The sequence below is a fragment of the Pseudopodoces humilis genome, chromosome 28 (genome assembly GCF_049639895.1).
Source record: "Pseudopodoces humilis isolate 2021_Gansu_Grassland_sample_001 chromosome 28, ASM4963989v1, whole genome shotgun sequence".
In the NCBI taxonomy this organism is placed as follows: domain Eukaryota; kingdom Metazoa; phylum Chordata; class Aves; order Passeriformes; family Paridae; genus Pseudopodoces; species Pseudopodoces humilis.
In genome coordinates, this window is record NC_142227.1 from 2,233,875 (window position 1) to 2,255,461 (window position 21,587).

The window sequence follows — 21,587 nt, forward strand, 5'->3', positions numbered from 1 at the left end:
GGGGGGCGCTGATGTTGCTTTGCAGCACCCGCGACCCCCGAGACGCCACCAGCCCCCCCCCGACCGCCGGAGCTCCGGGCCCCCAAGGGTTAACGGGCGGCCGGGGAGGGCTGGGCGCACCTTTGGGGCTGGATATTAATAACGCGGCGGGGAGGGACGGGAGGCGAACGGGGAGGGTGTGTGGGGGGGGGAAGCCTCGCCCGGCCCCCCCGGAGCTGCGCAGGCGATGCCCGCTCGCCCCGGGTCCCCCCCGCTCCCCGCAGCCGGGACACCGGACCGGGACCGAGCGGCCGGGGCGCCGCGGGCGAGGCGCGGCATGGCCGGGGGGGGCTGTGGGGGCGGCTCGGACCCCCGCGGGGGACCCCACGGTGCCGGGTAAGCTCCTGATTTCTGCTTTAACCCTCGCGGGCCCCCCTGCCCCCCACCCCTGTGCACCCCCGGAGCTCCTGCGGGGAAACTGAGGCACGCGGTGCCCCCCCCCCCCGCGCTGCCAGCGGGGTCTGGGCATCACCCACCCGGTATCGTCCGAGCCTCGGCGGGGTCCGGACGCTCCCAACAACCCCCCCGGAGCGGCGGCAGCGCTACCCCCCGGCCCTTTCACTGTCCTGCTGGGGGGACCCAGAGCCCAGGGCTGCCGGTGGCCACCCGCGACCCCCCGGTAGCCGCGGGAGCTGCGCGGCGGGACGGAAACGGCCGGGCCGGGGCATTCCCCGACACGGGGATGGGACCCCGGCACCCCCCGCACCCCTCGGCACCTCCCAGAACCCGAGCTGGGCGCTTTGGGGGTGCTGCAGGAGCGGGCTCTTTGAACCTTGGGGGTCCCCCCCGCTGCCCCCCACCCTGCTCGCCCCACGGCGGGGCCGGATCCGGATCGGGGAGCGACGCGGAGCCCCGGCGTGCAGGTCTGGTCCTGCCCCGGCAGGCAGCGATCCCGGCCCGGCGCCCGCCGCGGGGCCCCGGGGGCGGCGGGGCCGTCGCCCGTCCCGGGGCCGGTGGGGACGTGTGGGGGGACACGGCGTCACCTCCTGGGTGTCCCCCAGCCGCCTGTCCCCTCATCCCCTCCCTGGGGACCCTCGCGCTGGGGGTTGCCCCCAACTCACCCCGTCCCCCTCACCGGCGATGATGATGATGATGATGATGATGATGATGATGATGATGATGATGATGGCCTCACCTCGGCGGCGATGCTGGGCTGGGGGGCCAGCCCGGGGTCACCCCCTGGCCCTGGGGGGCTCAGGGCTCTCTGCTCCGCAGGTCCTGGCGGCCGTGGCGGCTGCTGCTGCTGGCCTGGCTCAGCCTGGTGGGCACGGCGCAGGTGAGGGGGCTGGGGGGCACCTGAGGGCTTTGGGGCACGCCGTGGCACCCCCGAGCTCCTTCATCCCGCTCCCAGCGCTGACCGTCACCTTCCTCACCCAGGACTCATCCCTGGGGATCCCAGCGAGGGTCTCCGAGCCTCCTGCTCGGCCCCGGGGGATTTGGGGGTCCTGGGGACCCTGGAGCTCCTGCTCCAGCTCGTGTGGGGACGGCGTCGCCCTGCGCAGCCGGAGGTGCCTGCGGTGAGTGCGGGATGGGGCAGCCCCTGGGGTGCCCCCAAAACCCGTGTGGAGCCCAAATCCCACGGCAGGGCCTTGCCGCCACCTCGTGTCCCCCTGGGCCCTCAGCGCCACCCTGAGCCCGGTGCCTCCACCCTGGGGCGAGGCTCCAAAGGGATGAGGGACACTGCGGGACATCGGTGTCCCCAGTCCTCTTCCGCTGCCCCGTGCGGGCGTGGCTCGGTGGCCCGGTGGCCCTGGGGGGGACAGGGGGGGGACACGCGCTGTCCCTGTGACCGCAGGACCAGCGAGGAGCAGCCGTGCCCGGGGGACCCGCGGCAGTATCGGCTCTGCCAGCTCCAGGTGAGCGCCGGGAGCGCCGCGGCACCGACGGGGCTGTCCCCGCTCCCCGCGGCGGCCCCCCGGCTCCATCGTGCTGCTCCCGCAGGGCTGCCCCAGCGGCTCCGTGCCCTTCCGGGCCATGCAGTGCTCCCTCTACGACAACCGGCCCGTCCTGGGCACCTCCGCCCGCTACCGCTGGGTGCCCTTCCACGGAGGTGAGTCCCGGGGTGGTGACGGCCTCACCGAGGGCTGTCCCCGGCATCACCCCAACCCCTTCCCACCCTGCTCTGGCAGCCCCAAACCTCTGCGACCTCAACTGCCTGGCCGAGGGACACAACTTCTACTACAGCTTCGGCCGGGTGCTGGACGGGACCCGCTGCGGGCCCGGCTCCCCGGACCTGTGCGTCGGAGGGCGCTGCCTGGTGAGTGCGCCGGGACCCCGGAACCCCCCAGAACCCCCGGGACCCCGAGCCCCCCGCGCTGAGGGGGTGTCTGGGCTCCCCGCAGAGCGTGGGCTGTGACGGGATCCTGGGCTCGGGCTCACGCCCCGACGCCTGCGGCCACTGCGGCAGCGGCCACGGCTCGTGCGTCCTCGTGCAGCGGCTGTTCCAGGGCTCGGACCCCTCCTCCGGTGAATGAACCATTGCCCCGGCCCCCTCCATGGGTGAATGCTTTGGCTCTTGGCTCCCCTGTCCTCCTGTCCCCCCCATCCGTGTCCCCAGGGCATCGCCTGGGTCCCCCCGTTGTCCCGTCCCCTCTCCATGTCCCCCCATCCACGGTGGGAGGTCTCTGGTTCCTCCCTGTCCCCAACACGCAGGGACAGGGACTTGGAGCAGGGATTCACTCGGGGGGGGTTTCACTCATTGCAGAGGCGTCACTCCTGGGGGCTCTGCTACGTCCCCAGGGGTGTCCGGGGGCACTCCGAGTCCCTCTGTCCACGGGTCCCCGATGTCCCAGCACGTGGGGCCCAGCTGGGTGAATGCCCCAGACCCGGGTCCCCTCTGTGCCTGTCCCCTCTCCCTCTGTCCCCTCGGGGTGTCCCCTGGGCCCTGCCCTGACTCTGCCCCTCCCCAGGATATTTGGGATACGTGAACGTGACCAAGATCCCGGCCGGGGCCACCCACATCAAGGTGACGGACAGGAGCCGCAACTACCTGGGTAGGCCGTGAACTGCCTCGGTCCCAGTCAGTCCCAGTCCATCCCAGTTGGCCCGGGCTGGGCAGGGCAGGGCAGGGCAGGGCAGGGCAGGGCAGGGTGGCCGTGTCACGCAGTGCTGGCCCATGTTTGTCCCATGTCGTGCCGTGCCGCTCCCTCCCTCGGATGCTGTTTTGAGCATCGCGGGGTCAGTGAACTCGCAAGCGCTCGGGGCAATTTTCCAGAGGCCGTGGCCGCGCGTTTTGGGAAGGGCTGAGCTGGAGCGGGGCCAGACCGGCCGCTGCAGCGCCAGGACAGGGACCTCCATCCCCACCCCCCGTCCCCTTTCCCATGCAGCTGGAGCCCCTTCCCCCATCCCAGCCAGGATTTGGGGGCTCGGGGCTGGGTTTGCACACCAGGCTTTGGGCCCGAAGCCAAGATCCTACAGGAACGCGGATTCCCGGAGCCCCGAGCGCGGCTCCCCGGCCCACGCTGCCCTCCCGCGCCGGGAGAGGCCTCCGGTGGGGAGCCGGCCGGGGGTCCCGGGGGCCGTGCGGGGGTCCCGGGGGCCGTGCGGGGCTGGCTTTGCCGGAGCCGCTCCCTCCCGCAGCGCTGATGGCGAGTGACGGGCGCTACGTCCTCAACGGGGACTGGGCCATCGCCTGGCCGGGGCCCTACGAGGCTGCGGGCACCCTCCTGACCTACAGCCGGGCCCCCGACGGCACCGAGAGCCTGGAGGCGCCCGGACCCACCCAGGAGGACCTACACGTGATGGTGAGGGCTGGGGGGACACGGCGGTGGGGACAGCCCCCACCCCCCGGCCCCCACCGCTCCTCCCAGCCCCTCCCGTGCCCCCCCAGGTGCTGCTGCAGGAGCCCAACCCCGGTATCGAGTACCGGTTCTGGCTGCCCCGCGGGCACCCCCAGCTCGGCCGCGGTGACACGAGCCCCCTGCGGCAGCCCCAGCCCCGGGGGGCCGGCAGCCCCCCGCCCCCGGAGCCCCCGCTCAGCCCGGCCCCCGCGCCGCCCCCACAGCCCGGGGGTTTCGCCACGGAGCCACCGCCGAGGAGCCCCCCTGGCCGGAGCCAGGACGGGGCTGCCGCAGGTACCTGCTCGGGGGTCCCCGCAGCCCCCCACGCCCCTGGCTGGGAGCATCCTGGGCTGCCCAGGGGAGCAATAAGATGGGGACCCTAAAAATGACCCTAAAAACCCTCGCCAGGGCTCTCAGGAGCCCCGTGTGACCCTCTGGACGCACAAGCTCCCCTCCCAAAGTTTCATGAGGAGGTTCGGGGGGTTCAGGGGTCCCCTGTGCCCCCTAAATTGCTGCAGCTTTATCCCCGCAGGGCGCTGTGGGAGGTGCCGCCCGCCCAAGGGGCGCTCCCAGCGCATCCGGCACTTCTGCCAGAGCGACTTCGGTGAGCGCCGGGACCGGAGGGGCCCGGGGGGAGTGGGACACCCATCAGGGGTGGGACAGGGCCGAGGACACTGCAGGGACAATGCCAGCTGTGGGAAGGAGCGCAGGGTGATACCGGGGGCGGTGCTGGGGATGGGAACATGCTCAGGGTGATGCCAGGGACGATGCCAGGTGTGGGAAGGGGCTCGGGGTGAGGGCAGGGACGATGCCAGGTGTGGGAAGGGGCTCGGGGTGAGGGCAGGGACGATGCCAGGGGTGGGAAGGGGCTCGGGGTGAGGGCAGGGACGATGCCAGGGGTGGGAAGGGGCTTCCCTGTCCCTGCTGCTGGGACAGGAAGGGGCTCGAGGTGATGCCAGGATAATTCCAGGGATGGGAATGTGCTCAAGGTGATGCCAGGGGTGATGTCAGGGATGGGAAGAGATTTGGGCTGATACTGGTGATGGGAGGGGTCTCAGGGCATTACCAGGACAATGCCAGGGGTGTGAAAGGGCTCAGGGTGGTACCAGGGCCGATCCAGGGATGGGAAGGGGCTTGGACTGATGTCGATGACTTGAAGGAGCTCAGGGTGACGCTGAGGATCACCAAGAAGAGACTTGGGGAGATGCCAGAGGCGATGGGCTGGGAAAGGGGGACAGGAAGAGGCTGAAGATGCCCCATCCTCACCCCCCTCACCCCCCAGTATTCCACGGGCGGATCCTGGCGCGGCGCCTGGTGGGGCAGGAGACGCGCTACGAGGTGGAGGTGAAGGAGCGGTACCGGCAGCGCTTCCCGCTGGTGGCCCGGGAGTACCTGTGGGTGCCCAACACCTGCGGCTGCCCCGCGCTGAGCCAGGGCGGCGAGTACCTGCTGATGGCTCGGCGCCACGTGAACCACGAGCACACCTTGAACCGTATCCTGCTGCAGGACGACGGCTACGCCCGGCCCTGGACGCCCCGCGAGGCCCGGCTGGTGCGGGAGGCGGCCCGGAGCTGCCCCCAGCCCCGGCCGCCCTGAGCCTCGCCCCGGTGGCACCGCCGGGCACCGAACCCTTCCCACGCCCCCTCCCCGCAATGCCCCCCGCCCCTCCCCCGGTCCATCTCGCCGTCCTTGGGGTGCACGTGGCAGCGGGGGGGTGGAGAGGGGGTGGTAATTTATTGTTTTTGCAGAAAATAAATTGTTTATCCCCTCACTCGCTGCGTGAGTGTCCCTTCCTGGCTGGCGATGGCCCAGGGGTCCTCCCATTTCAGGGGGGCTCCTCCGTGTCCCTTCCCGGTTCAAGGGGTCCCCTCTGTGTCCCCATGAGGCTCCTCGGTGTCCCTTCCCAGCTTAAGGGATCCCCTTTGTGTCCCCATGGGGCTCCTCCGTGTCCCTCCCGTTCAATGGGTCCCCTCTGTGTCCCCATGGGGCTCCTCCGTGTCCCTCCCGTTCAATGGGTCCCCTCTGTGTCCCCATGGGGCTCCTCCGTGTCTCTCCAGTTCAGGGGGTCCCCTCTGTGTCCCCATGGGCAGGGGGTCGCCTCCGTGTCCCCTCGCTGAGCCCCAGGAGCAGCTCGCACCCTGCAGCGTGTCGCTGTCGCTGTCCCCATGGCCGCGTGCCAGGCTCTGCCTGCCGGGGTCGGGGACCTCCCGCTTATCTCCCTTCCGGCGGAGCCGAGCGTGTCCCCCCCCCGTGCCGGAGCTCCCCCGCCCGTAACCCAACCCTTGGGCTGGTGGCGGCCACCGCGGGGCCCCTGTGGGGACAGGAGGTGACCGGGGGCACCCCGGGGGGCTTCGCCAGCTCGGGGCCGCCTCGGGGTGGGTTTGGAGCTGATGCCAGGAGAAGCTGAGACCTCCCAGCTCGTGTGGCTTGGGACTGTCCCCAAATGGGGTCCCGATGGCTCTGAGGTGCTCCGAGGGGCAGCTGCCAGCCCAGGAAGGTCCTTGTCACATCGGGTGACATCACCACGGGCCGGAGCCCTGGGACCAGCTGGGGAGCCCAGAACGGAGCCCCAGCCGGTCCCAGTAAAGTCTGAGTGGTCCCAGGTGCTCCGGGGTGATTTGGGCTGCAAAGCTGCCTCCACCCTATAAAAACCCTCCCTGGGTTTTGGGGCTGCTGGGGGGGTTTGTTCCGGGGAGGGTCACAGCCATGGCGAGTTTGGGGGCCACCCCACGCACGGAGAAACCCTCCGGGGGGGACCAGGGGCTCTCGACCCCCAGGACCGCAGCTCGTGGTCGGGCCAAGAGCCGGCAGAGAGAGGGGGAGCAGGGGGAGCGCGTCCCGCGGGGGTGGGTGCGGGTCCCCTGCTCCCCCACCACGCCCGGGAAGGGGCGGCTGGTCCGGCGGGGTCCCGAGGAGTGCCCCAGCCCCGGGGAAAGCGGTGAGCGCGTCCCTGCCCGGGGAGATCCCTGCGTGGGGCAGGGGGGGGCTGTGCTGACGGGACCCCTCTGCCCCTCAGACCCTGCGAGCCCCCCACCGCCGCCCTGCCCCGAGGGCTCCTATTTCTCGGCGCTCCCCGAGGTTGAGCATCAGGACCCTGCTGTCCCCCCAAGCCTGTGAGTGTGAGGGGGGTCCCCATAACCCCCCAATATGTGTGGAGGGAGGGTCCAACAGCCCCCCCAGCACCGCTGACCCTCTGCCTTGCCCCTCCAGGCCGAGCTTGGGGGCCCTGACCCCTGGGATGGACGGTCCCCGGAAGATCCGGAGCAAGTTGCAGCACACCCTGGTCCTGGAGCTGGTGAGCTGGGGGGGCGCTGGGGGGGCTCTGCAGCGCCTGGGGCTGGGGGCTCACCCTGTTCCCTGTCCCCAGGATGGGACCCTGCTCTACTCCTCCCTGCTCGCCCGTGGGCAGCAGGATGCCACGGCCACCTTCACCATGAACTTCCAGGCCAGTTCCTACAAGGTGGGTGCCTCGGGGTTGGGACAGTGGGTGTTGGGGAGCTGTGCTTTGGGGCTGTGGCTCTCGACTGCCACCCCACGCGGCCTCTGTGCCAGTGTCCCTTGAAGGGCAAGGGGCTCTGGAATCCGGGTGGTGAGGATGATGAGGGATCCCGCTGAGGGCACCGACCCCTCCTTGGGGCTCACCTTGGTGTCAGGAGCGGGGTTCTGTTGCTTTTCCAAGATGCTGTTCCCTCCCAGGTCCACGTGAAGCTGCGTCCACACGTGCAGGAGTTCTTGGAGAGCCTTTCCAAGACCTATGAGGTACCCAGAGCCCCCGGGATCTGTGGGGTGACCCCGGGGACTTCCCATGCAGGGAACCTTCACCCTCTCTCTGCCAGATCTTCATCTACACCACTGCCAAGAAGGACTATGCCAAGAAGCTGATGGAGGTGCTGGACCCCAAGAAGAGGCTGATCAGGTGATGGTGCTGCCCTGCTGGGGACCTCCTGTGTGACAGGGTGGGGTCCCCACGGCTCTGTCTCCCCGCCAGGTGCTGCCTCTCCCAGTCGGATTGTGTCTGCTCCCAGGGCTGCTACTGGAAGGACCTGACCCACCTGGGCAGGGACCTGGCCAAGACGGTGGCCCTGGACCACGCCATGCAGGGCTTCCCTGCCCAGGTAGGGTAGAGCCGCTCCCAGAGGGAATTTGCGCGTCCCCATCCCCGGGAGCGCCGTGACTGTGCCGGATCCAACCTTCTCCCTGTCCCCCCCAGGCTGCCAACTGGATCCTGGTGCCACCGTGGTCTGGGGACCCTCAGGATGAGGAGCTGCTGCCCCTCATCCCGGTGCTGGAGCAGCTGGGCCAGGCGGTAGGAGATGTGGGGATGGGGACAGGAAGGGGACGGGGGCTCTGGGCACTCCCCTACCCCGTCTCTCCCTGTGCAGGAGGACGTGCGCCCCGAGATCCAGCGGCGATTCCCGCCCCAACAGCTGCCTGCATGAGGATGAGCCTGGAGGAGCTCTGTGAGAGGCCGTGGGGAAGCTGTGGATGCTCAGGGACATCCAGCACCTCATCCCATGGAGCTGGGCTGGCTGTCCCAGGAGCCTCCCTTGTTGTTTGCAGGGGTCCCAGCTCATCCCTGGGGGTGTCCCCAAGGAGAGCCCCTGCCTTTGGACACAGAGCTCTGTCCTGGCTCCCTCCTCTTCCTGCTCTGTAAGGTCCAGCCAAGGCTTTCACGGGTCATTATAAGCTTGGAGAAAGGTCTGGCTCTGTCTTAATTCCTGAAACTCTTCAGCTGAGCAAACACGCTGTGCTGGGGACGGCACGGCCGGGGAAGGGGGGGACACAAACCACATCCCCGGTGTCCTGGGGCAGCCCAGGGCCCTGGCACGGGGCCGGTGCTCCCGGGAGGGCCCCAGCTGGCAGCTGTCCCTGTCCCATGCCTGCCCCATGCCGTGGGTGCCACGTGCCGGGGCACAGCTGCCACACGTGGGACAGAGCTACCCTGAGACCCCTTCTTTACAGCCTGAAGCTGCTGGTGACCAGGAATTGGGGACTTTGGAGGGGGTCTGGGCTGGCCTCTGCTGCCTCATGGGCTCGTGGCCGAGCTCCTGCCGTGGCCACACGGGTGCAGCTGTTTGGGGACACGTCACAGCTCATCCCTCTGAGCCTGGGAAAGGACACAAGGGCTCCTGGCCCCTCTGGGAATGTCTCTGTCCCCAGGGGTGTGGGAGGAGCACCCACCCCTGTCCCCTCTCACAGCTGGACACGGGGTGGGACCAGCCCGGGTGCTGCTGGGAGGGGGAATCACCCTTGGAGAGGGCAGCTGGAAAAGCAACAACGCTTTATTTCAGAAGCCAGGCACGATCCCAGCTCTGTCCCGGGCTGTCCCTGCAGCCCAGGCTGGTGTCACTCTGTCCTCCCGGCCTGGGCACAGCACGGAGCCCCTTTGCCAGCGCAAAGCACCGTGCGGTACGTGGGGTACAGCACCCCTGCCAGCACCAGGCTGCTGCAGGCCAGGACGGTGACAACCACGAGGTCCCTGCGCAGCCCCACGGGGCCGGGGGAGCTCTCCTCGGGCTGCTGGCAGGTGTGGGTGACGTCGTGGAAGGTGCGGCCGGAGGGACAGGAGGTGCAGTTGTTGGCAGAGGAGCCCTGGCAGGTGTAGCAGGACGGGTGGCAGCTGGCACAGACGCGGGCGGTGTCCCTGGGGGTGGCACTCTGGGCTCGCCCGTAGTAGCGTGGGGGGCAGTAGGACAGGCAGGAGCCGTGGTGGGTGTACAGGGAGCTGCCACAGTCTGTGGGGAGAGGCTGGGGTGAGATTCTGGGGGACTCTGAGCGTTGTCACTGTCCCCTCCCAAAGCCTCGCTCACCCTCGCAGGCTCCCTGCTCGTCCCTCCTGAGACACTCGTCGGTGGCGGTGGCCGCGGAGCGCCTGGCTGGCATGTCCTCATCCGTGCCGTGCAGGTGCAGGGTGAAGCTGGTCAGCTGGCCTGGGGACAGCAGGGACAGGGGGGCTGCCAGGTGAGGGCTATGGGGCTGGAAGTTTTGGGGTTGTGCTCTGCTCCCGGCCGTGTGCTGGCCAAGGAGACTCCCAAAGCACAGGCTCCTGTGGAAAAGGGCTCGTGGCCAGGAAGGAGAAGCCAAGAAATTTCCCATTCAAATGGGGGAAGGAAGAGTGGCCAAGCACAGAGTGACCCCAGTAAAAATGGGGCTCACCCTCCATGGGGCACCCACCTGTGTTCTGGTTATCGCCCCTGTTCTCCAGCTGGAGGGTCCAGATCCCCTTGGGGTTCTCATCCCAGAAGTGAGTGGACATGAAGCTCCAGTCCTTGTAGCCGTCCTGGCTGGTGTCGTAGGGGCTGGAGGAGGAGAGCAGAGCTGGGAGTGCCAGCCCAGGGGCCTGGAGGGGCAGGGTGTGACCTGAAGGGTGACCCTGATCCTGCCCTGAGGGGGCACTCCCGCGTGGCAGGGGTCCAGAGGGGTTTTGGGTGCAGTGAGCCCCTTTTTGGGACTCTCCAGGCCGTGGGAGCCGCGGCGCTCCCCCTGTCCTTACCGCACTGTCACCAGCGTGGACGTGGTCCCCATGGGGCTGCTCAGAGCCACCACCAGGTCCCCCCTGCGGCTGTAGCTCAGCGACAGCTGGACCTGGACGTGCTCCAGGGAGCGGATGCTCTCGGAGCAGGAGGAGACATCCGTGGAGATGGTGAGCCTGGAGCCGATGTCCCTGTCCAGGACAAGCTGTGGGGTGAGGGCGTTCCCTGACGGGGCAAATCCCCGTGGGAGGCTGGACCTGGGCTCGCTGTCCCTTACCTGGGGACCTGAACGGCCTGGACCGAGCACTTCTCCTGAGGCCGAGTCCCTGTCCACGTGGTGGCCGCCTGCACCAGCAGCCCCGCGTCCAGCAGCCCGTAACCGTAGTAGTGGCTCACTGGGACACAGGTGGCACCCAAGAGAGGGACCCGTGAGCCCCTGGGTGCCACCAGGGGGCTGCTGGAAGGTGTCCCAGGGGCTGAGCCCTGCACTCACCCCTGCGCCCCACGCCGTTCTCGGCCCAGTCCTCTGCCTGCAGGTGAGCGGGTTTGGAGGCCCTGACGATGAGGTGCTGCAGGTCACGCCACGTCAGGGCTGGGCTGGAAGCAAGGAGGACATGGGGACAGAGGTCTGGGTTGGTTTTTAAGGGGGAAATTTGGATCTTCTGGCGTGGGTAGAGCAACTGTCAGGGCCCAAGCTGATCCCCCCAGTGATCTCCTTCAGTGCTAAAATGGGTGCAAAGAGCTCCAGAGGACAATCCTCCCCCTGTGCCGTGGCCCTGGAGGAAGGCCACGACTCTGCACCCCAACCTTCCTGCTGTCCCTCCCCTTCCTCGCCCCTGCTTGGGCACCAGCTCTCCCTGGCAGTGTCCCTCTGTCTCGGTGTCACCTACTTGGCCTCCAGTGCCAGGGCCACCATCCCCGCGGCCAGCGGGGCCGAGGCGGAGGTGCCGGTGTGTTTGTCTGTGCAGCGGTGGTGCAGGTCAGTGGTCACCTGCGGGGACAGGGGGTGCTCTCAGCACTGTTCCCAAGAAATCTGCCTGGAGCTGGGGTACCTTCAGCAAATTCTCCTTTTGGAGACACCGTGCTGGGATCTGCGTCTGCCCCGGAGCTCTTGTGACACTCACAATCTGCACCTTGCTGGTGGTCCTGCTGCTGTAGGTGGTGGTGAGGATGGCGGGGCAGCTCTCGCTGTAGCGGGGCCGCTGCCCGTCCCCCAGGACGCTGCCCACCGACACTGTGTAGATGCTGTTGGTGTAGCCATCGCAGTTGCAGTTGTCGTAGTTGGTGCCACCGTTGCCTGAGGCCCAGATAAAGATGGAGCCGAGCCCGCCCCGTCCCTGTTGAAGAGCAGAGAGGGGTGAGCACGGTGTCCTCGCGTCCCTGCGGTCCCCGAGGTCGGGGCTGGGCGTACTTGGACCACCCCTCTCTGGAAAGCGGCCGCAGCCAGGACTCCCGGCCCGTCCACCGTCCTGCCGTCGTCCTCGGGGCCCCAGCTGGCGCTGTAGATGTGGATGTACTGCAGCTGCAGGCCCAGGGCCTGAGCCTCCACGATGTCGGTGATGGAGCCGTCCAGCATGCGCACACCTGAGGGCAGGAACCGCTGCAGCACCGGGAGAGGCCGCGGTGGCTGCGAGGGGACGGGAGCCAGGCAGGTGCCACCCCGAGGGAAGGACCTGGGGACACCTTGCCAGGACCCCCACAGCTTCCAGCAGCTTTCACATGACCCTGCCCTAAGGAGATCAGGCCCCCGTGCCGTGCCGCTGCCGTGAGCTGCTTCCCAAAGCTCCTCATTAAGCCTTTTGTAATTAAGCCCAGGGAGTGCTCCCGGCTTTTAACCCCCTTTGCCACCCTCCCTTCCCACAGCAGAGCCTGAGCCTGCCCTGCTGGGTGTTGGGCTGAGCACTGAACGCCGGGCTGGGGTAACACTGCAGCACCCTGGGCACCCCGTGAGCCCCAGAGCAGCCAGCCCTGGCCATTCCAGGGGGCTGGAGCTGATTTCCAACTCCCCTCCCACGGGAGCAACGTCTCACCTCCGATTTTGGAGTTGTAGGCGACGCCTGCACCACAGACCCCGTTGTTGGCCACAGCTGCCACTTCCCCTGCACAGCGTGTCCCATGCCTGGGGGGCACAGAGTGACCCTGTGAGGGGTGGGGGGCCTGGGACAGCCCCAGCCCCCCCAGAGATGAACCCCCCCCCAGCGTGGGGAGCTGGGCAGAACCCACCAGTTCTTGTCCCCCTCTCCGTATCGGGGTTGGGGATCGGGGTCGTTGCTGTTGAAGTCGTAACTTGCCAGCGGGTCCTGTTACAGAGCGAGGCAGCGGCGTGGGCCAAAGGGCCTGGGCAGGGCTGTGACAGCTCGGCACAGGCGCCTGGCACCGGGCCCGGCGCTGGCACCGCCGAGGGCCAGCCCGGGGGGACAGCGGGGCCCCTTCGTGCCCAGCTGCACCCGGAGCTGGAGCCAAACCCTGAGAGGGAAGGGAGCACCAGCAGGGGCTGAGGGAGCTGGGAAGGGGGCTCAGCCTGGAGAAAAAGAGGAGCAGGGGGGACTTTCTGGCTCTGCACGACTCCCTGACAGGAGGGGACAGCCGGGGAGTGTTGGGCTGTGCTCCCAGGGACAACAGGGAACAGCCTCAAGCTGTGCCAGGTGGGAGGACAGCAGGAATTTCCTCATGGAAAGGGCGGTCAGGCCTTGGCAGGGGCTGCCCAGGGAGGTTTGGAGTCGCCATCCCTGGAGGTGGCTCTGGGCTGGGGACAAGGTGGGCATCGGGCACAGCTTGGACTCGAGCCTGAAGCCCTTTTCCAGCCTCAGTGACTCTGGGGTTCTGCAGAATGGGGTGAAAGCAGCACAACGTGGCTGCTTCCCTGCCAGAGCCCAGTGTGCCGAGCCACCTGAGGGTGACCCTGGCTGGCCACGCAGCCCGCAGTGAGGAACCACAACCCACGGAAACAGCGGTGTTCCAAACACCCAGGATTGCCTTTCCTTCCCCGAGGAGCACAGGAGGGTTTACCAGCTTTACTGGCTTTGCAGCTTGCTGTAATTACAGCTATTCTGGGGGCTCTGGTGTGTGTACAAGTTCTAACATTTCCTCAGTGTGAGATTTCACTGCGGGAGACTCCAAACCTTGGATCCAGCCCTGGAGAGGCCGAGCTCCCACCACACAGAGCCAGGGGTGGGATGAAGGTGTTGAGTCCCACCCCCCCTGAAGGAGCCCTGGACCCCCCCATAATTACATAATTGGCAGCCAGGTCGGGATGATCCTTCTCCAGCCCATCATCCAGGACAGTCAGCACCACCCCCAGCCCCGTGTAGCCTCTGCTCCAAGCCGTGAGGATGTTCAGGTCGGGATGGACGTCGTTGTTCTGGAAAAGAGATTAAATCTGATCGGCAGCCCGGGGTCACCTTGGAGGGCTCCTGCTGCCTCATCACTGCCGGCATTAGCTCGGTTTATGTCTCGGTGGGGCACTGGGAAGGGCATTGCCAGCGGTTGGGGGGGATTCTGCCCCTCTGCTCAGCCCTGGGAGGCAATTCTGGGGTGCTGTGGCCAGCTCTGGGCTCCTCAGGACGTGGAGCTCCCAGAGTGGGTCCAGTGCAGGGTGACAAAGTTGAGGAGGGGATTGGAGCATCTCTGACAAAGAAAAGCTGGGGCTGTGCAGCCTTGAGAGGGGCCCTGAGCTCTGGGTGTCCCTGTTTGCACTGAGGGCTCTGGGCCCAGAAACAGCACCAGAGGAACGGGCAGGGACTGATCCCAGGAATTCCCCCTGCACAGGAGGAAGAACTTCCTCAGTGTGCAGTGCCCCGAGCCCGGAGCAGAGAGGCTGTGGAGCCTCCCTCCCTGGGGATATCCCAGGACAATCCAGACACAATCCTGTGCCCTGGGATGATGCTGAGCAGGGAGGTGGATATGGTCCCTGCCGTGATTTGAGCGAGGGTTAGGGGGGGAAGCAGCCCGGTCTCACCATGTACCACTGCTTGGGGAACCAGGGATCCGTGGGCACCACGCCGGTGCCTCTCTTCACGCGCCTCTTCGCCGTCTGCTGCTCAAACCACAGGACCTGGGCGGGGAGCAGCGCTGTGGGTGCCGGGCAGTGCCTGCCCACAGCTGTCCCCCGGCTCCCTGCGCCCTCCTCCCTACCTGGGGGTCCCTGCTGAGCCGCATGTGCCACCCCCAGTGCCTGCTCAGGGCTCTCTGCCTGGTGCCGCGGTGGCTGAAGTGGTGGAAGGGCTCTCCCTCCATCACCTGCGGGCACAAAGAGCTGCTGTGAGCTTCTCTAGGGGACACCAGGGCCAGCCCCGCCTGGGCTCTGCAGGGCAGAACGGCCAATTCAACGGGAGCTGCGGCGCAGGGCAAGCAGAGAGCGGAGTCCTGGGGAGGGGGTGTGTGCCCTTGGGGGTGCCCAGAGGCCGTTTGCTCTGAGGGTGGGGGGACACTGGCACAGGATTCCCAAATTCCCGGCACGTGTTTGAGGCCAGGTTGGACGGGGCTTGGCGGAACCTGGCCTAATGGAAGATGTCCCTGCCCATGGGACAAGCGAAGGGGACAAACAATGGCACACAGGGCGGGTACGAACAAGAAGGGGGCACACGGGGAGGGCTGGGCCCGCCTTTCCCCGCCCAGGCAGCACCTGGCCCAGGTAGAGCAGCCCGTGCCGGCGAGCCAGGGCCCGGGCGTCCCGCAGCCCCACTGCCACTCGCACGGCCCAGCTGCTCAGGTAGACGCGGGGCTTTGCGGGGCTCGGAGGGGCGGTGGCGACCACCACGAGCAGTGCCAACAGCACCGGGAACAGCGCCAGCACCGGGCCGGGCCTGGGCCGAGCCGCCATGAGGCCGCGCCAACACTGCGCGCGTTTCCATGGCAACGGCGTCGACTCCGCCCCTCCGCACGGCCTCGCCTCATTGGCCCGTCTTGATCCCCGCCCCGCCCTCTAATTGGCCACGCCCCAACGTTAAATCCCGCCCCTCCTTCTTATTGGCCCCGCCCCGCCGTTTTGCTCCGCCCCCTTTGCCATTGGCCACGCCCCCCGCGGCAGCACTGACCGGGGCGCGGGGTCGGTCCGGGGCCGCTCCGGGGCCGCCGCCGCCGCTTCCTCACCTTCAGCATCGCCACCGCCGCCATGGGCTCCGTGCAGCAGCGCCTGGACCGCTTTCTCTACAGCCCCGGGCCGATCGGCGACCTGCTGGGCCGGCTGGAAGCCCGTACCGGCGTCCAACGGCTCTACCTGGCCACAGGTGCGACCGGTACCGCGGGGTCTCCCCGGTTCTCCCGTTCTGTCCCCTTTTTCCCCGTACCCTGGAGCGCCTTGGCAGCTGCTCGCCGTGGCTCTGGGCTCAGCACGGGGGCACGGGGAGGGCAGGCAGGGCCGCCCTGGTTTGGGGGTGCAGAGGGGGCCGCGCTGAGCTGGGGGTGCCGGGGGTGACGTGGCTGTCACCGCACTGCCCTCGCCTTCCACTGGCACGAAATGCCGAAATGCCGAAGCTCACAGGGTCCAAGTGTCAGAGAGACCCTCAGGACCCCTGGCCCTGACAGAGGGTGATCTGGTGAGCCCCCAGATCGTGATGGGTCAGATGGGGCACTGGGGATGAGAGCTCATCCCCGCGTCCCACTGCTGGCACCGTGGGGATCCGGCCTTTAACCGGATCGCTGTTGTTCATTAATGAGCAACCAGCCGGATTTTCCCCGGGGATCCTCCTCCTGGCACGCCGTGCCCCCCTCTCCTCTGACCCTTGGCCCTGTGCCCTCGCTGCCAACTCGAACTGGCCTCATCCGCGTGCTCCAATTTGAGATTTCAAATCAAGCCTCCCGGGGGGTGCTCGGGGCTTCCCCCGTCTCCTGTGTCCCTCCAGGTGTGCTTTTCTGACCCTTCACCTGCAGCAGGGCTGCTGTTCCCACTCTGAGGGGAGAAGCGCCCATGAAGGAGCCGCTGTGCGGGTCGTGTTTGGATGTGGTGCCACTCAGGCATCTTCCAAACAAAACAATCCCGGGGATTTGATCAGGCTCAGCCGTGATGGATTTCTGGGGTAGAACAAGAACGGACGCACCAAAAACGTGATGGTTCCGCATTCTGGATCCCTGTCCCGGGAAGGAGAAGCTGTTGCTGAACTAAAACTTCCCAATTTCTCCCTCCCGTGGCTCTGGAGCAATCCCTAATTTGTGTTTGGACCCGTGGGCTGGGGTTTGGAGCAACCTTTGGGCAGCACCACCTCCAACCTCTCCCTCAGCGGAGCCGTTCCCTGGGGTTTTGCTGTTACATAAATTTCTCTGGGGGTTAAAATCCTGCGAAATCCCTTCTAAGGCTCTTGGGGAATGAAACCCAGCACTGCCTGGACCTGCCTGCCCTCCTTGGAGGGAGGTTTGGGATTGCTCCAAAGCCACGCTGCTCCTGCCCGTCTCCCAGGAAAGACCCAGAGCTGTGGGTGCCCCGGATCGGGGTCGGAGCTCAGCCCAGGAATGCTGCGGCGGGCAGAGCTGGGATAATCCGCCCTCCAAGCCCGAGCAAGGACTTTAATTCACCAGCACAGACAGGTTAATTCCCAGCTTTCTTGCTGCTGATGGAGGAGTTTGTCCCAGCGCTGGGGAGAAGCTGCTGGGCTGGACAAAGTGCTCCATCCCGTGCATCGCTGAGGTTTTCCTGCCCTCTGAGCCCTGCTTTCCATCCCCAGAGCTCCTGTCCCACCTTCCCCACGCTCCCTCTCGCCCAGCTCTGCTGCTCCAGCCTCCTGCGAGTGTCCGAGCGCTGGGCAGGCTCCAGGCCACCAAAGCCTGCGGCTCACATTTAATTTAACGATCGAATTGAGCAGCAGGGAAGCGGGGCTGGATTGCGGCTCCCAGGGGAGCCAAACCTTCCTCTGCCGGCGGCTGCTCGGGAGGAGCCGCGATCCCGGGCGCCGGATCCGGGAGCAGGGCTCGTCCTTGAGCGGGAGGTCTGGGAATGCCGAGCGGCTCCGGGGGAGGCGACAGGAGCCTTGACTTTGGACCATGGGTGTGTTGTCAGCGTCTCAGGTTCCTGCCGCCCTGGCCAGGGGCGAAAGTGCTGCGAGATTGGGGTGGTAAAGTCCCATCCGAGCCCGGGGAGGGGACGAACGGTGACAGGAGCAGGTCACGGCTCCCTCGGGGAGGAGCGGACATCCAGCACCTCAGGGCGTGCTGGAATTAATTGGGGGTGGTGGTTATCACTCACCTGTCGCCGCTCGGGGATGAGAATCCTGCTCGGGAGACCGAGCGGGGTGTCCCCCGGGTGACAGCAGGCACCAGAACCCTCCTGTCCCCCGCAGGTTCCGTGGCTTTCGTGGGGCTGTACCTCATGTTCGGCTACGGCGCTTCCCTGCTCTGCAACATCATCGGCTTCGTGTACCCCGCCTACGTGTCGTGAGTACCTGTCCCACACCTGGAGAGCCTTCCCTGCCCTTCGCTGAGCCTCTCCCTGCTCAGTGAAGAGGCAATTGTGGCTGGGAAGCTCTTGAGACCTTCCTGGAAACGCTGAGACCGTGCCAGAGCAGCCGGTGGGGTTTGGGAGCAATCCTCCAGGGTTTGGAGGATTTGGGAAGCTGGAGCCCATCCCAGGACTGCAGCAGCCGTGTTTTCCTTCCTTCCTTCCTTCCTTCCTTCCTTCCTTCCTTCCTTCCTTCCTTCCTTCCTTCCTTCCTTCCGCCACTTCCGCCACTTCCGCCACTTCCGCCACTTCCTTCCGCCACTTCCTTCCGCCACTTCCTTCCGCCACTTCCTTCCTTCCGCCACTTCCTTCCGCCACTTCCTTCCGCCACTTCCTTCCTTCCTTCCGCCACTTCCTTCCTTCCTTCCGCCACTTCCTTCCGCCACTTCCTTCCTTCCTTCCGCCACTTCCTTCCGCCACTTCCTTCCGCCACTTCCTTCCTTCCTTCCTTCCTTCCTTCCTTCCTTCCTTCCTTCCTTCCTTCCTTCCTTCCTTCCTTCCTTCCTTCCTTCCTTCCTTCCTTCCTTCCTTCCTTCCTTCCTTCCTTCCTTCCTTCCTTCCTTCCTTCCTTCCTTCCGCCACTTCCTTCCTTCCTTCCCTCCTTTCTTCCTTCCTTCCTTCCTTCCTTTCTTCCTTCCTTCCTTCCGCCACTTTCTGCCTTCCTTCCTTCCTTCCTTCCTTCCTTCCTCCTTCCTCCCTCCCTCCTTCCTTCCTTCCTTCCTTCCTTCCTCCTCCCTCCCTCCCTCCCTCCCTCCCTCCCTACCTCCCTTCCTCCCTCCCTTCCTCCCTCCCTTCCTCCCTTCCCTTCCCTTCCCTTCCCTTCCCTTCCCTTCCCTTCCCTTCCCTTCCCTTCCCTTCCCTTCCCTTCCCTTCCCTTCCCTTCCCTTCCCTTCCCTTCCCTTCCCTTCCCTTCCCTTCCCTTCCCTTCCCTTCCCTTCCCTTCCCTTCCCTTCCCTTCCTTCCCTTCCTCCCTCCCTTTGTTTTCTTTTTCCTTTTTCCTTCCTTTTTCTTTTTTTTTCCCTTTTTTCTTTTTTTTCTTTTTCCCTTTTCCTTTTTCCTTTTTCTTTCCTTTCTTCCTTTTTCCTTTCCTTCCTTTCCTTCCTCCCCGTCCTTCCGCAGTGTCAAAGCCATCGAGAGCAGCAGCAAGGAGGATGACACCACGTGGCTCACGTACTGGGTGGTCTACGGCATCTTCAGCGTCGCCGAGTTCTTCTCTGACATTTTCCTCTACTGGTTCCCCTTCTACTACGCCGGGAAGGTAACGGCTGCTCGGGGCTCCTGCGGCCGAGCAGGGAGGAGCTGAGGCTGCCTGGAGCAGGCTGGACAGTGTTAAAGGAATAAAGCAGGGATTTATTAAAAAGGCCTTTAAAGGATGCACCTCGGGCAGTACGAGAGCCTGGCCGTGGCTCCACCCAAGACGGACACGAGTTTTCACACTTTTATATATATTTATTTTATATATATTATTTATATAGATTTATTTTTATATATTTTTGGTCCATTTCCAAATTGGGGTTAATTGTCTAATTACAGCTTCGAAGTTATGAAGTTCCATCCTCACAGATTGCTCTCCTCGATTCGCTGTTGAATTTTTTTAATTTTTTGATTTATTTAATTTATTAGTTTTTGGGGGCCTGAAGCTGCAATGATGTCCTTGGTTCTCCTGTGAAGAGAACTTGCTCACACTTTATATGAAGTTCACAGCTCTACACCAAGGCACTAAAGAATATGGAAAATATAAAAGCTAAAAATTAATGCATGAGTGGGGTTTTCCCCCAGCTCAGATCCTGGGAGCCTCCCAGTAAGCTCCAGTAAGCTCCCAGTTGGAGCCGTCTGGGGCCACCGGAGCAGCTGAGCCCCTCGTGTCCCCGCAGTGCCTGTTCCTGGTGTGGTGCATGGCCCCAGTGCCCTGGAACGGCTCCCAGCTCATTTACCACAGCATCATCCGGCCCTTCTTCCTCAAGCACCACCACGCCGTGGACAACATGATGGGTGACATCGGCACCAAGGCCCTGGACGCGGCCTCCACCGTCACCCGAGAAGGTAACTCGTGTCCTCCTGTCCCTCCATCCTGCTCCGTGCCCAGGTTTTCCCAGCGCAGGGGCACGGGCGGTTGGGTTTAGCGGTAATTTCCCGGTTCCCGCGGGCCGTGCTGCCGCAGCCCCGTGACAGGAGCTCCCTTCTCTAACCTCTCTCTCCTCTCTGCGCTGCACGGTGCAGTCCTGCAGACTCTGGCCAAGAGCAGAGCCCGGCTGGCGGCCGGGGTGGCCCCGCAGCCCAGCCTGCCCGTATGTACCGAGCCCCGGGACCGGGCCCGTGCCGGTTCCGTGTCCGCCGTGGCAGCGCCCAAACCGCTCTGCTCCCGCAGGCACCGGCGCGGCTCCCGCACAACCGGCCCCTTCTCCCGTGCCCTGGCTAGAGCAGGCGCTTCCCTCCCGCTTCTCCGTAGCCAAACCCCGCCCGTGTGTCCGTCTGTCCGTGTGTCCCTGTGTCCGTGTCCGTGTGTCCCTGTGTCCCTGTGTCCATGTGTCCATGGTGTCCGTGTGTCTGTGTGTCCGTGTCTGTCTGTCCGTCTGTCCGTGTCCGTGTGTCCCTGTGTCCGTGTGTCCATGGTGTCCGTGTGTCCATGTCCGTCTGTCCGTGTGTCCCTGTGTCCGTGTGTCCATGGTGTCCGTGTGTCTGTGTGTCCGTGTGTCCCTGTGTCCGTGTGTCCCTGTGTCCATGTGTCTGTGTGTCCGTGTGTCCATGTCTGTCTGTCCGTCTGTCCGTGTCCGTGTGTCCCTGTGTCCGTGTGTCCATGGTGTCCGTGTCCATGGTGTCCGTGTGTCCGTGTCCGTGTCCATGTGTCCGTGTGTCCGTGTGTGTCCGTCTGTCCATGTGTCCCTGTGTCCGTGTGTCCGTCTGTCCCTGTGTCCGTGTGTGTCCGTGTGTGTCCGTGTGTGTCCCTGTGTCAGTCTGTCCGTGTGTGTCCGTCTGTCCATGTGTCCCTGTGTCCGTGTGTCCGTCTGTCCCTGTGTCCGTGTGTCCTTGTGTGTCCGTCTGTCCCTGTGTCCGTGTGTCCGTCTGTCCCTGTGTCCGTGTGTGTCCGTGTGTCCCTGTGTCCGTGTGTACGTGTGTCCGTCTGTCCCTGTGTCCGTGTGTGTCCGTCTGTCCCTGTGTCCGTGTGTACGTGTGTCCGTCTGTCCCTGTGTCCGTGTGTCCGTGTGTCCATCCCTGTGCCCCTGAGCGCTGCTGCCGACCTGGGGCTCCCCTCCCGAGCCCCCCGGGTGCGGGGAGGGCAGGGCTGGCTGTCCCCGGGGCCGGGCAGTGCCCCGGGACACCGGGGACGGGCACTGACGCCATCCGTGTCTCCGCAGGCATCAAAGCATCCCTGAACATGGCAGAGTTAATGCAGAAGGCGAAATAAGAGGGGCATCGGGGCCTCCGGTACCGGCACTACAGCCCCGATCCTGGGAGCAGTACCGGCACCAGCGGCTCCAGTACCGGCACTACAGCCCCACTACTGATACCGGCAACCCCCGTTCTGGCACCGACGTCCCCCATACCGGCACTACAGATGCCGGTACCGGCACCATGCTCCCGGTACTGGTACCGGCATCCTCCGTTCTGGCACTGAAGTCCCCCACACAGACGCCGGTACCGGCACCATGGCCCTGTTAACGGTACCGGCCAGCCCGGGCCGTTCCCGTCCGGGATCCCGAGTTTCCCCAGCCCGAGTCCGTTGTTTCCCCGGTTTCCCAATAAAGCCCGGTGCCCACCGAGCGCCGCTCCCGTCCCGCCTGTTCCGTGACACCGCGCGGCGCCTTTAAGAGCGCCTGGGGGGCGGAGCCTCTGGGGAAGGGGCGGGGCTGTATTGATGACGTGTAC

General features: G+C 65.8%; 4 protein-coding genes across 5 annotated transcripts; 3 read left to right on the plus strand and 1 right to left on the minus strand.

Annotated features, from left to right (window-relative positions):
- The first annotated feature begins 306 nt into the window (after window positions 1-306).
- On the plus strand, window positions 307-5,515 carry ADAMTSL5 (ADAMTS like 5). 2 transcript variants are annotated; one of them, XM_088067843.1, is made up of 12 exons: window positions 307-375; window positions 1,255-1,315; window positions 1,417-1,556; window positions 1,835-1,895; window positions 1,981-2,089; window positions 2,169-2,296; window positions 2,382-2,505; window positions 2,949-3,032; window positions 3,619-3,782; window positions 3,869-4,112; window positions 4,351-4,422; window positions 5,101-5,515. In XM_088067843.1, the coding sequence occupies exons 1-12, from the start codon at window positions 317-319 to the stop codon at window positions 5,412-5,414; spliced, it is 1,560 nt and encodes a 519-aa protein (XP_087923969.1). In that variant the 5' UTR covers window positions 307-316; the 3' UTR covers window positions 5,415-5,515. The 2 variants fall into 2 exon arrangements, with proteins under 2 accessions (XP_087923969.1, XP_087923970.1); XM_088067844.1 differs by having other exon boundaries at window positions 4,337-4,422; window positions 5,101-5,300.
- A 997-nt stretch (window positions 5,516-6,512) lies between these two features.
- On the plus strand, window positions 6,513-8,515 carry LOC148182505 (CTD small phosphatase-like protein 2-A). Its single transcript, XM_088067867.1, has 9 exons — window positions 6,513-6,756; window positions 6,835-6,931; window positions 7,029-7,113; window positions 7,186-7,278; window positions 7,515-7,577; window positions 7,655-7,734; window positions 7,807-7,933; window positions 8,029-8,124; window positions 8,201-8,515. The coding sequence occupies exons 1-9, from the start codon at window positions 6,525-6,527 to the stop codon at window positions 8,255-8,257; spliced, it is 930 nt and encodes a 309-aa protein (XP_087923993.1). The 5' UTR covers window positions 6,513-6,524; the 3' UTR covers window positions 8,258-8,515.
- Window positions 8,516-9,146: 631 nt separating this feature from the next.
- Window positions 9,147-14,543, minus strand: PCSK4 (proprotein convertase subtilisin/kexin type 4). Its single transcript, XM_014259929.2, has 14 exons — window positions 14,426-14,543; window positions 14,250-14,345; window positions 13,524-13,652; window positions 12,515-12,591; window positions 12,322-12,410; window positions 11,703-11,875; window positions 11,416-11,628; window positions 11,182-11,282; window positions 10,785-10,888; window positions 10,569-10,686; window positions 10,312-10,482; window positions 9,993-10,117; window positions 9,629-9,748; window positions 9,147-9,553 (listed from the first exon to the last, which is right to left on the minus strand). Exons 1-14 carry the CDS (start codon window positions 14,525-14,527, stop codon window positions 9,165-9,167), a joined length of 2,007 nt encoding a protein of 668 aa, XP_014115404.2. The 5' UTR covers window positions 14,528-14,543; the 3' UTR covers window positions 9,147-9,164.
- Window positions 14,544-15,303: 760 nt separating this feature from the next.
- On the plus strand, window positions 15,304-21,481 carry REEP6 (receptor accessory protein 6). Its single transcript, XM_005531178.3, has 5 exons — window positions 15,304-15,519; window positions 17,563-17,656; window positions 18,840-18,978; window positions 19,595-19,763; window positions 21,077-21,481. The coding sequence occupies exons 1-5, from the start codon at window positions 15,405-15,407 to the stop codon at window positions 21,124-21,126; spliced, it is 567 nt and encodes a 188-aa protein (XP_005531235.1). The 5' UTR covers window positions 15,304-15,404; the 3' UTR covers window positions 21,127-21,481.
- The last annotated feature ends 106 nt before the right edge of the window (window positions 21,482-21,587 follow it).

Bases quoted from the DNA above. Each gene is read 5' to 3' on its own strand.
- ADAMTSL5 (XM_088067843.1), top strand. From the start codon at position 317: ATGGCCGGGGGGGGCTGTGGGGGCGGCTCGGACCCCCGCGGGGGACCC. The intron at 1,896-1,980 runs GTGAGCGCCGGG...CTGCTCCCGCAG, and splicing joins ATCGGCTCTGCCAGCTCCAG to GGCTGCCCCAGCGGCTCCGT. The intron at 2,506-2,948 runs GTGAATGAACCA...GCCCCTCCCCAG, and splicing joins GGGCTCGGACCCCTCCTCCG to GATATTTGGGATACGTGAAC.
- LOC148182505 (XM_088067867.1), top strand. From the start codon at position 6,525: ATGGCGAGTTTGGGGGCCACCCCACGCACGGAGAAACCCTCCGGGGGG. The intron at 7,114-7,185 runs GTGAGCTGGGGG...CCCTGTCCCCAG, and splicing joins ACACCCTGGTCCTGGAGCTG to GATGGGACCCTGCTCTACTC. The intron at 7,934-8,028 runs GTAGGGTAGAGC...TGTCCCCCCCAG, and splicing joins TGCAGGGCTTCCCTGCCCAG to GCTGCCAACTGGATCCTGGT.
- PCSK4 (XM_014259929.2), bottom strand. From the start codon at position 14,527: ATGGAGGGAGAGCCCTTCCACCACTTCAGCCACCGCGGCACCAGGCAG. The intron at 9,749-9,992 runs GTGGGTGCCCCA...TGCTGTCCCCAG, and splicing joins GGGCGATAACCAGAACACAG to GCCAGCTGACCAGCTTCACC. The intron at 9,554-9,628 runs GTGAGCGAGGCT...CTCTCCCCACAG, and splicing joins CGAGCAGGGAGCCTGCGAGG to ACTGTGGCAGCTCCCTGTAC.
- REEP6 (XM_005531178.3), top strand. From the start codon at position 15,405: ATGGGCTCCGTGCAGCAGCGCCTGGACCGCTTTCTCTACAGCCCCGGG. The intron at 18,979-19,594 runs GTAACGGCTGCT...GTGTCCCCGCAG, and splicing joins CCTTCTACTACGCCGGGAAG to TGCCTGTTCCTGGTGTGGTG. The intron at 19,764-21,076 runs GTAACTCGTGTC...GTGTCTCCGCAG, and splicing joins CTCCACCGTCACCCGAGAAG to GCATCAAAGCATCCCTGAAC.